This window comes from Buteo buteo, chromosome 12, assembly GCF_964188355.1.
Source record: "Buteo buteo chromosome 12, bButBut1.hap1.1, whole genome shotgun sequence".
Taxonomy (NCBI): Eukaryota; Metazoa; Chordata; class Aves; order Accipitriformes; family Accipitridae; genus Buteo; species Buteo buteo.
The window spans coordinates 37,307,954-37,319,164 of record NC_134182.1 but is presented as its reverse complement, the minus strand read 5'-3'; the positions used below and the strand labels follow the sequence as shown (position 1 = coordinate 37,319,164).

Here is an 11,211-nt window from a genome sequence, read left to right as displayed (position 1 = left end):
CTGGGAATGATCCGGGACAGGGTGGCTTGTGTCCGGCGTACTCGGGAGTGACTCTGTGCGGGACAGGAGGAGAGCTTGCTTGCTGAAGTGAGCGGGGGATGCTGGGTTTTACTGCCGGTTTGTTTTGTTCTTTCTTTCAGTCAGAGAGCAGATTCAGTCTCCAAAGCGTTTTTTCCCCATTGAACACCTTAAGCTTCAGTGACAGTGAGAATAGTATGTATCCCTTATGATGAACTGTCCCATGGTGCTTCTAGGAATGTGAGGGGGGCAGTGCCCCAAGGGAATGCACAAGTAAGTGTATTATTTCTAACATGACCAGAGGTCTGCAATCTGTAGACTTAGTCCTGGTGCTGAGAAACTCCTGTTTCAAGCAAGAGCATAGTGTGCTGTGCTCTGAATGGCATCCGTTGAGAATCTTTGGCAGAGAGACCTTGACCTGTATGTGGAGCAAAGCATGCCATGAGCAGTGCCACTGGGAGAAGAAATGGTCAGGGGAGCTCTAAAGTTAAGTGGGGACAATGAGCAAAACTTCTAAGGATCCTTAGGTAGAAATAAGGAATAGCATGTTGAGGACTAAAGAGTTAAATGTTGGCTGATACTATCCATCCTAGAAATGAAGATCTGCTCACCAGAATGCGGTCATGAGGTCCTAGGTTATCAAAGTGTGGGAGACAAATCTGAATGATTGGTTTTAGAGCTGAACTTAGAGCTGGGTTATGAAAACTGTCAGTGATGTGATTGTTACAGTAATGGGTGTGTCTTTTAGGAACTGATTCACGAGAAATCAGGTTCCTGATACACTTTGGTGTAAGCACAGACGTAAGAAATGGTGTGTGAGGGACCTCCATCTTCAGGAAGCAGCTGCACAGAGTCCTCAGTTGGGAAGCATGACAACGGTTATTTTGCATATTGGCAAAGAGGAAACCCTGGTTGCTCTGAATGCTTAGCTCTTCCCTGTATGGAAATCTATGTCAAGATTATCAGATGTATTTCTCTGAGAGTCACAGTTCTGGTGGTAACATTACTGCCATAAATCTGACTGAAGGGCAGCTGTGTTTGGTTCCAGAAGGGACGCCCAGTTCCTGAGGAAAAAGATGAGTGAGCAGGGGCTAATTTATATTCTTTTCAAAGGTAATAGCTATTTGCTACAAACACGCTAACAAACAAAGTAATGGCTGTGGGGGAAGATTTCAGAAGTTGTTATTTCCTGGCTTCTCGCAGCTTAAGGACAACCATAGCTGTCTGGAAAGCGTGGTGTGGGTGCCACCTGTAGCACTTCACGTATTTTAGGAAAGCCAGCAGCAATAGCGTCTCCTCTCTCGAGTACCATCTGCTGGTTTACCTCTGAGCCGATCCCATGTTAGGACAGAGTTTCGACAGGACTGTTGGCGATGAAGCGTGTCCCTAAGGGGACACCTCCGTGCCTGGCGGCCTCGGCAGGTTCCACGCCTGCCACGGGCCGTGCTGCGGCTCCGGCTGCGCACCTCCCTCCCGCTGCCCTTGTGCTTCTTTGCAGTGGCATTAAAGCGCATCGTGTCATCCAAACCCGGAGGAAGCAACACCCGGACCCGACGCAGCAGTGCTTTGGCTTCGAGTGAGGTGGGCAACCGAGATACACGGCCCACTTCGGTCGGTTCAGCGGCTTTTACAGCAGCCGCGGGGAGGAGACGGCAGCCCCGCTGCTTCGCTTCGGCAGCCCGCCGGCTCTACTCCCCCCCTCACCCCGACTCCCAGGCGGGATGGCGGCCACGCCGCCGCTCTCCGGCGGAGCGGCCGCGGCGCCGGCGCCGGCAGCCCCCGCGCACCCGCCCGCCGGGCCCGGGCGGCGCGGCTCCTTTAAGGGCGGGCGGGCGGGCGTCCGCTCCACACGCCGCTGGCGCCGGAGCCGGAAACGTCGTCGGCCGCGGCCCAGGCGCTGTGGAGCCCGAGCGCTGCGGCCCCGCCATGAGCCGGCCGCCGGCCCTGCAGGCGCAGACCTGCGGCCCCTGGGAGATGAAGGAGCGCCTCGGCACCGGCGGCTTCGGCAACGTCATCCGCTGGCACAACAAGGTAGGCGGCGGCCGGCTTTTCCCCCTCACCACCCCCCTCGGCCCGGCCCCGGGAGCCCGCGCTCAGCCGAGCCCCTGCTGTGTCCGCAGGAGACCGGCGAGCAGGTGGCCATCAAGCAGTGCCGGCAGGAGCTGAGCCCGCGCAACCGCGACCGCTGGGCGCTGGAGATACAGATCATGAAGAGGTGAGGCGGGCCCGGACCCGGGCGGCGGGAGGGGGCGATGATGCCGGACCTGGGCCGGGCCCGGCCCGGTGCCCGCTCGCCGTCGGGGCCGGGCCGGGCAGAGTGGCCGCCGGGCGGGGTTGCGTCAGCGAGGGGGGACGGACGGTCGAGCGGGGGCGGCCTTGGAGCGCGGGTCTAACGGCTGCGCTGAGGTAAATGTTGGGAGAGGCCGTCGGCCCCTTGCCGCCTCTTCCGGGAGGCTGCCCGACCCGCTACGGGGGCAAGCGCCTAGAAGTAGGCGCTGAGGAAGACTTGGCGTTGAGTTTCGTCAGAGGCGTGGGTCTCCTCTGGCACTGCTGTCAGCGCCTTCGGCGTTGCGACAGTTCCGCTGTCTGGCTGCTCTTTTGGCCTGGCTTGACGTCCATGCTGGGTTGTCCTTTTGGGGGGTTGGATTGATTTTTGTGGGACGCGGTGGTCTGATCGCGGTTTGGGTCTTTTCTGGAGGGTGGCAACAGGCTACGTCACGCTCCTTCGCGAGGCACCTTCCTGTTGTGCGTGTGTGTTGAAGGACTGCACGTGAAATGCGAGGAGTTGGGATGAGTCTGGGTTCATGAAGGATGGATGAATTGCAGACCTTTAGCATTCACTAGTTCAGTTTCTAAAAGGATTGCTGTCCTTGTAGGACTTCGCATGATGACCGTGAGCACGTGAAACTGCATAGCTATTGCAGAACAGTCATCTTTCAGGTGTTACCCTGGTTCCACTCATCATGTGTACTTGCCTCATTTCCCCTCCTCAGGCTGAACCATCCCAATGTGGTGGCTGCCCGTGACGTCCCTGAAGGGATGCAGAAGCTTGCGCCAAATGACTTGCCATTGCTGGCCATGGAGTACTGCCAAGGCGGAGACCTCCGCAAGGTGAGGTCCCTGGGATGGTGACCAAGGGCTGGATCAGCTTCTCAGCTGATTTTCTAGGGTTTCTGTTGAAGTTCCCTTGTAAAACTTCTGTTTTCACATCCTGATGCTTCCTAATTCTTGTCATGGCACCAACAGGTTTTGGTGGGTTGGTCCTTGATATTACGTTCAGCTTTTGAAGACTTAAGTGCTTTCTGAAACTTTTCGTGTTTGTTTGGCTGCAAGTGACACTGTGAGGAGTTTGCACATAGAGGATGAGGGCATGTGTGGGGGATGTGTAACAGGATGTGAGTATGGCCAAGACCATCACAGGGCAGGGTACATCTGTGGGCTATACCCTTCCTGAAAGTGATTAACTCCTATCTGTCATAGGAAGAAAACCCACACGTTAATTCTAATCTTACTGTTTTTCTAACCTTTGCTGTAATCTTCTCATAGATAAAACCCAGAGCTTAGAGCTGAGATTTGAACTGATACTGCCAGGCACAGGCAAAATGGCTATGAAGGGTGGAGCAAGTAGAAGGAAGAGAATGGGGGTGATGCTGACTTCTTTCACCCACTCTTTTCTCCTCCTACGTGGTTAGACCAAGGCCTGAAGCTGTAATTGCTGTTACCAGAGGTTACAATCCCATAGAGTTTTTAGCCTCTAGAGAATTTCATTGCTGTTACTGGAACTTCTTGCATCCATAAGAGTTTGTGGCACTGTGAGCCTCATACAGAAGGGAAAGACTATATTCTGTGTTGTTTTCTTGCAGTACTTGAATCAACTGGAGAATTGCTGTGGCTTGCGGGAAGAAGCTATTCTCATCTTGTTATCTGATATTGGTAAGTGGTAGCAGTACCTTCAGTTGTCTGAACTACTGAAGCCCTTTCAGGGCTGCATCTGCTCTAAGGGTATGCAGCAGTGACCTTAATGACTCCATCTTAGACTGACCTTTGAAGAGTATACTTGTTTCCTGTCTTGCTCTGCCAGCCCTCCCTGTGGGAGAGCCAACCTTTGATTTTTGTTTTTGAAAGCATAGAGATGGATTTTCTTGCTCAGGAAAAATGCCACTCAGGATTTCCTGGAAGGTTCTAGATAGCTGAACGTTTGCCAGGTGACTCTGATTTATGATGCAAATCAGTCTCCACCCTCAGCTTAACAGCTGATCATCAGGACTTCAGTGTGTGTGTGATCAGTAGATTTCCATTAGCATTTGGGCAACTATGTGGAATTTTAGACAGTTCTGGTGCAAAGGACTTTTAGGGTGGAGTTTTTTGGTCAGGCTATGTTGTGATCTTACTGAGGTGCATCTGAGGCAAAACTGGACAGGTGCTAAGGCTTTAGAGAGAAGATACTGAAGAAGTGTGTTTGGGGCAGATGTATGCTTAGAAGGTGAGCTTGTGGCAAGAGAATAAATGTGTATTTGTCATCATTTTTACTGCAGGTGTGACTTTTAGGCATTATCTCCTGTCCTTTGTGTTCCCAGAGCATTTGTATTCTGCTGCCTCATCCTTGTACTCCTTAGTGACCAGGAAATGATACTGAGTGCTGACCAGAGGCAATGGCAGATCATGGTTAGAATGAAGTTTATGTTCACATGCTTGTGTATGTATGGGAAGAGGGATGGACCCAAATTTTCAATGGTATGATCTGAACTGTAGCTGATAAGAAATATTTTTTACTATTGACATAACTTGTTTTCCTGATCACTTACAGTGCATGCCTAGTTGGTCTTTCTAGGGTTACTGTCCTTCAGTAGAAGGACAGTTATATTGCTGATAACTTCTGAAAGTCTAGCTGGATCATTTTGCACTTAAGAGAGCTCTGTCTGGGAATGCAGTCCTGTCAGAAGGGACACGGAGTGTCAGAGAGCAGAAAAGTGAGTCCTTTTGGCTCAGGCCTGAGTCATGGCTGAAAAGCACAAAATGGAAATACTGCCAAGTTTTAATTTTCCTAGCACCATGATTTTTGCTTTTTATCCACAGGAGGGGAAATATATTAAGGTATTAACTTGAGCAAGTGTGAGAAAATAGAATGCATTTATTCTGCCTTTGCGTATTCTTAAGATGAGATTTTTGTCTTTCTAGTATAAGTGGAATTCATCAGTCTGCCAGTTTTGAGGTCTCAGTGGTTCTGAGCAGGGAAAGTATGTTGCGAAGAAATTCACTATGAAGAATTTTGCAGGTGGAATGGGGAGAAGAACACCTTGTGGACAGGGCAGAGCAGCTTTTGGATTCTCAGTTAAGAGAGGTAAAGAAAAGCTGAGTATAGCCACTCAGTTGCCTAGCCAGGATGTTAGCACTGGTGAGTTATTCCATAGGCAATTAGGAGAAATTTCTGAACCGCTAGCCCTTGTCCTTATGGGAGATTTCAACTTCCCAGACATCAGCTGGGAATATCATACTACTGTGACAAGCAGGTCTTGGAAATTCTTGAAGTTTGTGGGAGAGAACTTCTTGTCACAAGTACTCAGCCAGCTAGGAAAGATGCCCTCCTAGACTTGTGATTTGTGAATAGAGAAGGACTTGTGGGAGATTTGATGATAGGTGACGGCTGTCTTGGCCACAGTGATCATGCAATGGTTGAGTTTAAAATTTTCAGTGTAATGAGAAAAAAAGGACAGCAGAATTGCCACCCTGGACTTCAAAAGAGCAAACTTCAAGCTATTCAGGGAGCTATTTAGCAGAGTACCCTGTGAATCTGCTTTTGAGAGCTTAGGAGGAGTACATGAGTGGTGGTCAGTTTTTAAGAACCACCTTTTAGAAACACAGGAGCAGGCAATTCCAGTGTGTCGTAAGTCAAGGAAGGAGGACAGAAAACAAGCTTGGCTGAACAGGGAACTCCTCATGGAGCTCAAGCGGAAAAATAAATTGTGTGTTCTCTGGAAGCAAGGTCAGGCTTCGCAGGAAGATTACAGAGCTGTGGTTAGTATATGCAGGGAGAAGACATGAAAGGCCAAAGCTCAATTAGAGTTGAAACTGGCCAGTGTTGTGTCAAGTCAACAAGAAAGGCTTTTTAAAGTCTGTTAATAAATAGCAAGAGAAGGTCTAAAGAAAACATTGGATCGATACTTGTTGAAGATGGTCACCTGACTAATAGGGATGAAGAAAAAGCGGAGGCATTCAATGCTTTTTTTTACCACAGTCTTTAATAATACTTTAATAATAAGACCTTGGGCTACCTGGTCCCCTGAGTTGTAGGACCGTGAGTGTGGCAGCAGTGACTTTCCATTTGTGGACACTGAAATTCTAAGGGACCAGCTGTGTCGGCTGAACGTTCACAAGTCCATGGGGCCTGATGGGATTCACCCCAGAGTACTGAAGGAGCTAGCAGATGTTATGGCAGGAGCCCTCTTGATCATCTACCAAAGGTCTTGGGAGTCTGGAGAGGTCCCTGCTGACTGGAAGCTAGGCAATGTTATTCCAATTTACAAGAAGGGCGTGAGGGAAGACCCAGAGTGCAAAATCTGTTTGTGTCCAGAAGTGTTTGGCACCAACTTTTCCTCTTGCACTTGATGTTTCATTGTGCATTTGATTGTACAAAGTTTGACCCCCAAGCCATGCTTACAGTAGGTAGCAATGAATCCTTACTGAGCTCATGCTAGGTACTGTTAGTTATACTCTTACAAGTGGCTTTTTCTGTGTCTCAGCTTCTGCTCTCAGGTACCTTCATGAGAACAGGATCATCCACAGAGACTTGAAACCAGAGAACATTGTGTTGCAACAAGGAGAGCAAAGGGTAAGCAGGAGCCAGGTGTGTCTGCCTGCACAGACAAGTAAGTGTAAGAGGAACATGCATGTGCTTTGTGCAGTTACAGTGGTCCCTCTGCAAGAGCACTCAACCCAGGATAACAGCTAGCTCAGATCTGTGTGTCAGATGAACAGTATTCTGTGTGCAGCTCATATGAAAGGTTGTATTAGACTTCTGGTAACACCTGACATTTTGACTTCCAACTATTAAGGAAAGAACCAGACTGTACCGATTAACCAAAGATCTGAATTAGCTGGAGTAATGTCTCCAGCTCTGTGTGTATCAAGCCAATGACAACTTTACATACTTTGTGGTTTTAGGAATCTACAGGAGCCTCACATTTCCACTTCCATCTCTTCGGTGGCACCTTTCCTGCATACCTTGAAGAGCTGAACCTTTTCTTTCTCTGCTGTATGGTGTGCTTTTAACAGGACTTCTCTTTAGTGTTCTTATTCTCTGTTGTGTGTTTCAGTTAATACACAAAATCATTGACCTTGGTTATGCTAAGGAGTTGGATCAGGGTAGCCTATGCACATCCTTTGTTGGGACTCTACAGTACTTGGTAAGGAAGGAATTCAGCTAGAAGAGCAGCTACCACGTTGCAGTGGGATAGAGTTAACTGTTATCAGGCTTTGGGTTGGGCTGAAGTACTTGTCCTGGTATTGGGTACATTTGGGGTGCTGCAGCTAGCAAAGGTGACTGGTTTTTTGCTGACACTGGGTTTTCACAGTGTCTGCTAGCTATGTCTGTTGTAAATAAGAAGCAGGAGTGCCAATAACCTCTGCTGTTCACTCTGAGAGGATCTCGGAAGCTCGTGAGAGGCAGAGCGTTCGGCACTATCTTTAATCTGTTGTACAAACGTTAATGAGCTCTTAAGGGATAGAGAGAGCTAAGAGATGGGTGGCTTTGTCTCATGTGTGTGTAAACTGTCTCAGGCTCCAGAGCTGCTGGAACAGCAGAAGTATACAGTGACGGTGGATTACTGGAGCTTTGGCACACTGGCCTTTGAGTGCATTACAGGCTTCCGACCATTCTTACCCAACTGGCAGCCGGTGCAATGGTGAGTGAGCTGGCGCCAGGTGATAAGATGAGTGCATGCAAAGCGACTGTCGTGTTTACAGGAAGTAGAAGTGTGGTCCCTTGATTCTTACGGCAATATCCCTATGTTACTTGCCCTTATGGAGACCGACTCCCTTCACAGGAGTTTGACCTACCTGAGCAAGTTCAGTGTTCCTGATACTTGCTTTTTGGGATCAGGACTGACTCCTGCAGGGCAGGTAGTAGAAACCAAAGCAGCATCTGTCTTACATCTGTCAAGTGTAGCTTTAAGAGCCTACTAACATGCAGGCTGGGAAAGGCAGGTGATAATTTCACCATTGTACTTGCTTGAATTCATTAGGCATACAAAAGTGCGACAGAAGAGTGAGCTGGATATTGTCGTTTCAGAAGACTTATCTGGAGAAGTCAAATTTTCTAGCAGTTTACCCTGCCCAAACAATCTGAACAGGTGAGGACTACAAATCTGTTATGCTATGCTGGGGTAAAGTGTTTCTTCTGCAAAAGCACCAGGTTTATATTATATGTCTTACTGTGTTAATCTGTGAATAAATTGAGTGCATGACACAAACAATGCTTGTGTCCCTTGTTAGACTTGTGTAGTTGTGAGTCTCTTATTTCTGCCTTCTAAACACTGGATTTGTGATTGGGGCAGGGTGGGGGGAAGTTGTTTGTCAGTCCTCCTGCAGAGACCAGGCCATGTGGTGACTGCAAATGGACTTTTACCTCTTCTGATCCCCTTCTTGTTTTGGTCCTTCAGTGTTTTGGCTGGGAGGCTGGAGAAATGGTTGCAACTCATGTTAATGTGGCACCCACGGCAGAGGGGTACAGATCCTACGTATGGACCCAATGGGTGTTTCAAAGCTTTGGATGACATTTTGAACTTGAAGGTGAGCAATGGGTTCGGACTACCCTGAAAAGTTTTCCAGAGAGCAGTTGCCTGTTGTAGCCCATGGGAGAAGAGGCTTGCGTCATAGACCTAGGAGGAGGAGCAGCACAGAATCTCATTTAGCTGCCTCCTAACAGTTAGTGACAGGTGCTTGCCTCTTGCTTATTTGAGGACAAATACTCCCTGAGCTTGTTGGGAGTGGCAAATAGCTTCTGTGTGTGCTTGGTTCCATATTCTGGTAGAGGATTCTGTGGCTGAAGCTGTTTAATTGCCATGTGGCCTCTCTTCCGGTTGATGGAGGACAAGGACTTTGACATAATGTTATGAAGTAGCTGCGAAGTGACTTCTTGAGCCCTGCCAAGTGCTTTGAACAGTTTATCAGTGGCCGATGTCTCAGTCCTGAGATCTCTGCTCAGACATGACCAGTGTATCTTCAGCCCTTCTTATGTCACACTACTTTTCTTGTAGTTGCTTCATGTTTTGAACATGGTTACGGGAACTGTACACACCTACCCGGTGACAGAAGAGGAGACTCTGCAGTCTGTGAAAGCGAGGATCCAGTCAGATACAGGAATCCCAGAACAGGACCAGGAGCTACTGCAGGAAGCTGGACTTGCATTGTTTTCTCAGAAGTTGGCCACTAAACATATAGCTGATAGCAAGGTGAGTCTGAATACTCCCTTCCTTACTGTTGAGTGAATCAGCAGGCACTGCTCTCGTTTTGGGAGCACAGCACTCCCTGCTATTCTGGCAGGCTTTTGTCATAGTAACCACACAGACCTAACAGACCTTGCAGAATAGGCACCCTGTTGCCTTTGGTGTTCAGTCTTTGTTTGGCTGAGAAAGAACATTCTGTTTATGGTGTTACTGAGGCTTGCTTTTTCTGAGAACCTAGTTGGGTCTTTTGTCTTCTGCAGGTGAATGATACTGCAGCTGCAGACACAGACCTCCTCTTCCTCTTTGATAACCAGAAGGTTGCCTATGAGGCTCAGGTTGCCTTGCGTCCTCATCCGGAAAGTGTCGACTGCATCCGTAAGGACTTTCTCTAGCATGAATGTGAGAGGTTGTCCGTGTTGAGAGGGCTGCCTGTGTTCTGTGGTCTGTTTCACGTGCAAAGAGTAGAGAGAGCTGTTGCATATTGGGACTGAGGAAGCAGTAGAGTGGACTGGGAAGCAGTAAAATGGACTGGCATAGCATTCATTCAATTTGTCAAAATAACTGAGGAAAGGAAGTGTTTGGTTTTTGATATATTGGGGAAGCTGCATAGAGGTTAGCCAACTGTAGGCTTTGCAAGAGGTGACATGCCCCTCAAAGGAATGATATTTTGGTCTGTTTTGTCATGTGATAACACTACTTTTAGGCTTCATGCTGATATGTACGTTTCCCTCCCCCCCGCTCTGTTTCCAGTTCAGGATCCAAAGAAGAATCTCCACTTTTTCCAGCTGCGGAAAGTGTGGGGTCAGATCTGGCACACAATCCGGATGCTGAAAGAGGACTGTAACCGGCTTCAGCAGGGGCAGCGAGCAGCCATGTACGGTGGCAGTTTCTCTAGAATATTTATCTCTGCCTTTTCTCCCTGGTGAAAGGGAAAGGACAGGAATGGGACCCTGTTGGAAAGGGGAAGCCCATGAGTGGAGCCATTAACGATTAGTGAAAAGCTGAGAGTTCCATCCTCTGAGACAACTGCTTTTGTGCTCACTGCTACACTCTGAAGTATCTACTTTTGATATAAGTGGAAGTCTGCGTTTTTAGTTTGGGAGGGTAATAGGACCTTTCTTGTCCATGCAGGATGAATCTGTTGCGTTACAATAGTACCCTCTCGAAGATGAAGAATTCTATGGCCTCCCTTTCCCAGCAGCTGAAAGCAAAGCTGGACTTCTTTAAAACAAGCATCCAAATCGATCTGGAGAAGTATAAAGAGCAGATTGAATTTGGAATTAGTAAGTATAGCATCTGGCAAACAGAGGTCTTTTTATGCCTCTTATCCCCACAAAGTATCTACCTTTTCCTGTATGAACCTGAGAAAAGCAATCACTCTTCTTCCATTCCTGTAGCTTCTGAGAAGCTGCTCTTTGCCTGGAAAGAGATGGAGCAAGCTGTGGAACTTTGTGGGCGGGTATGTTTCTAAATCTAACTAGTTATCCTAAAGAAAAAGAGGCTTGTTTTCCTTTGCTTCCCCCCCCCCCGCCCATCATTGTCCTCCCTTAAATATAAACTTCCTGTGTCTGGGCTGATTCCAGATGTCACACTGCCTTGGTTTGCACCATTTTTGTCCATTGCCAGTACTTTATGAAGCTTGCTGTGTTTGTAAGGCTTAGGGGAAAATGGGAGATCTTGGGGAATGTGCGAGGAGATTTTGCAGTGGTTGTGCTCGGATGTCCTGCTAACCCAGTCCTGGAGCCAGGAT

General features: G+C 48.3%; 1 protein-coding gene across 3 annotated transcripts in view; it reads left to right on the top strand.

Annotated features, from left to right (window-relative positions):
- The first annotated feature begins 1,418 nt into the window (after positions 1 to 1,418).
- The window catches only part of IKBKB (inhibitor of nuclear factor kappa B kinase subunit beta), a 14,476-nt gene continuing 4,683 nt past the window's right edge, over positions 1,419 to 11,211 (top strand). Inside the window, exons 1-14 of one of the 3 annotated variants that reach the window (XM_075043386.1) lie at positions 1,419 to 2,049; positions 2,139 to 2,233; positions 3,012 to 3,129; positions 3,882 to 3,951; positions 6,759 to 6,847; positions 7,332 to 7,421; positions 7,795 to 7,919; positions 8,259 to 8,366; positions 8,676 to 8,805; positions 9,273 to 9,467; positions 9,722 to 9,836; positions 10,212 to 10,335; positions 10,593 to 10,744; positions 10,859 to 10,920. In XM_075043386.1, the coding sequence (XP_074899487.1) occupies positions 1,945 to 2,049; positions 2,139 to 2,233; positions 3,012 to 3,129; positions 3,882 to 3,951; positions 6,759 to 6,847; positions 7,332 to 7,421; positions 7,795 to 7,919; positions 8,259 to 8,366; positions 8,676 to 8,805; positions 9,273 to 9,467; positions 9,722 to 9,836; positions 10,212 to 10,335; positions 10,593 to 10,744; positions 10,859 to 10,920 (1,578 nt within the window). In that variant the 5' untranslated portion in view covers positions 1,419 to 1,944. Of the gene's footprint in view, positions 2,050 to 2,138; positions 2,234 to 2,401; positions 2,425 to 3,011; positions 3,130 to 3,881; positions 3,952 to 6,758; positions 6,848 to 7,331; positions 7,422 to 7,794; positions 7,920 to 8,258; positions 8,367 to 8,675; positions 8,806 to 9,272; positions 9,468 to 9,721; positions 9,837 to 10,211; positions 10,336 to 10,592; positions 10,745 to 10,858; positions 10,921 to 11,211 lie in introns of those variants that run through there. The other 2 variants (XR_012652540.1, XM_075043387.1) reach the window with 2 other exon arrangements.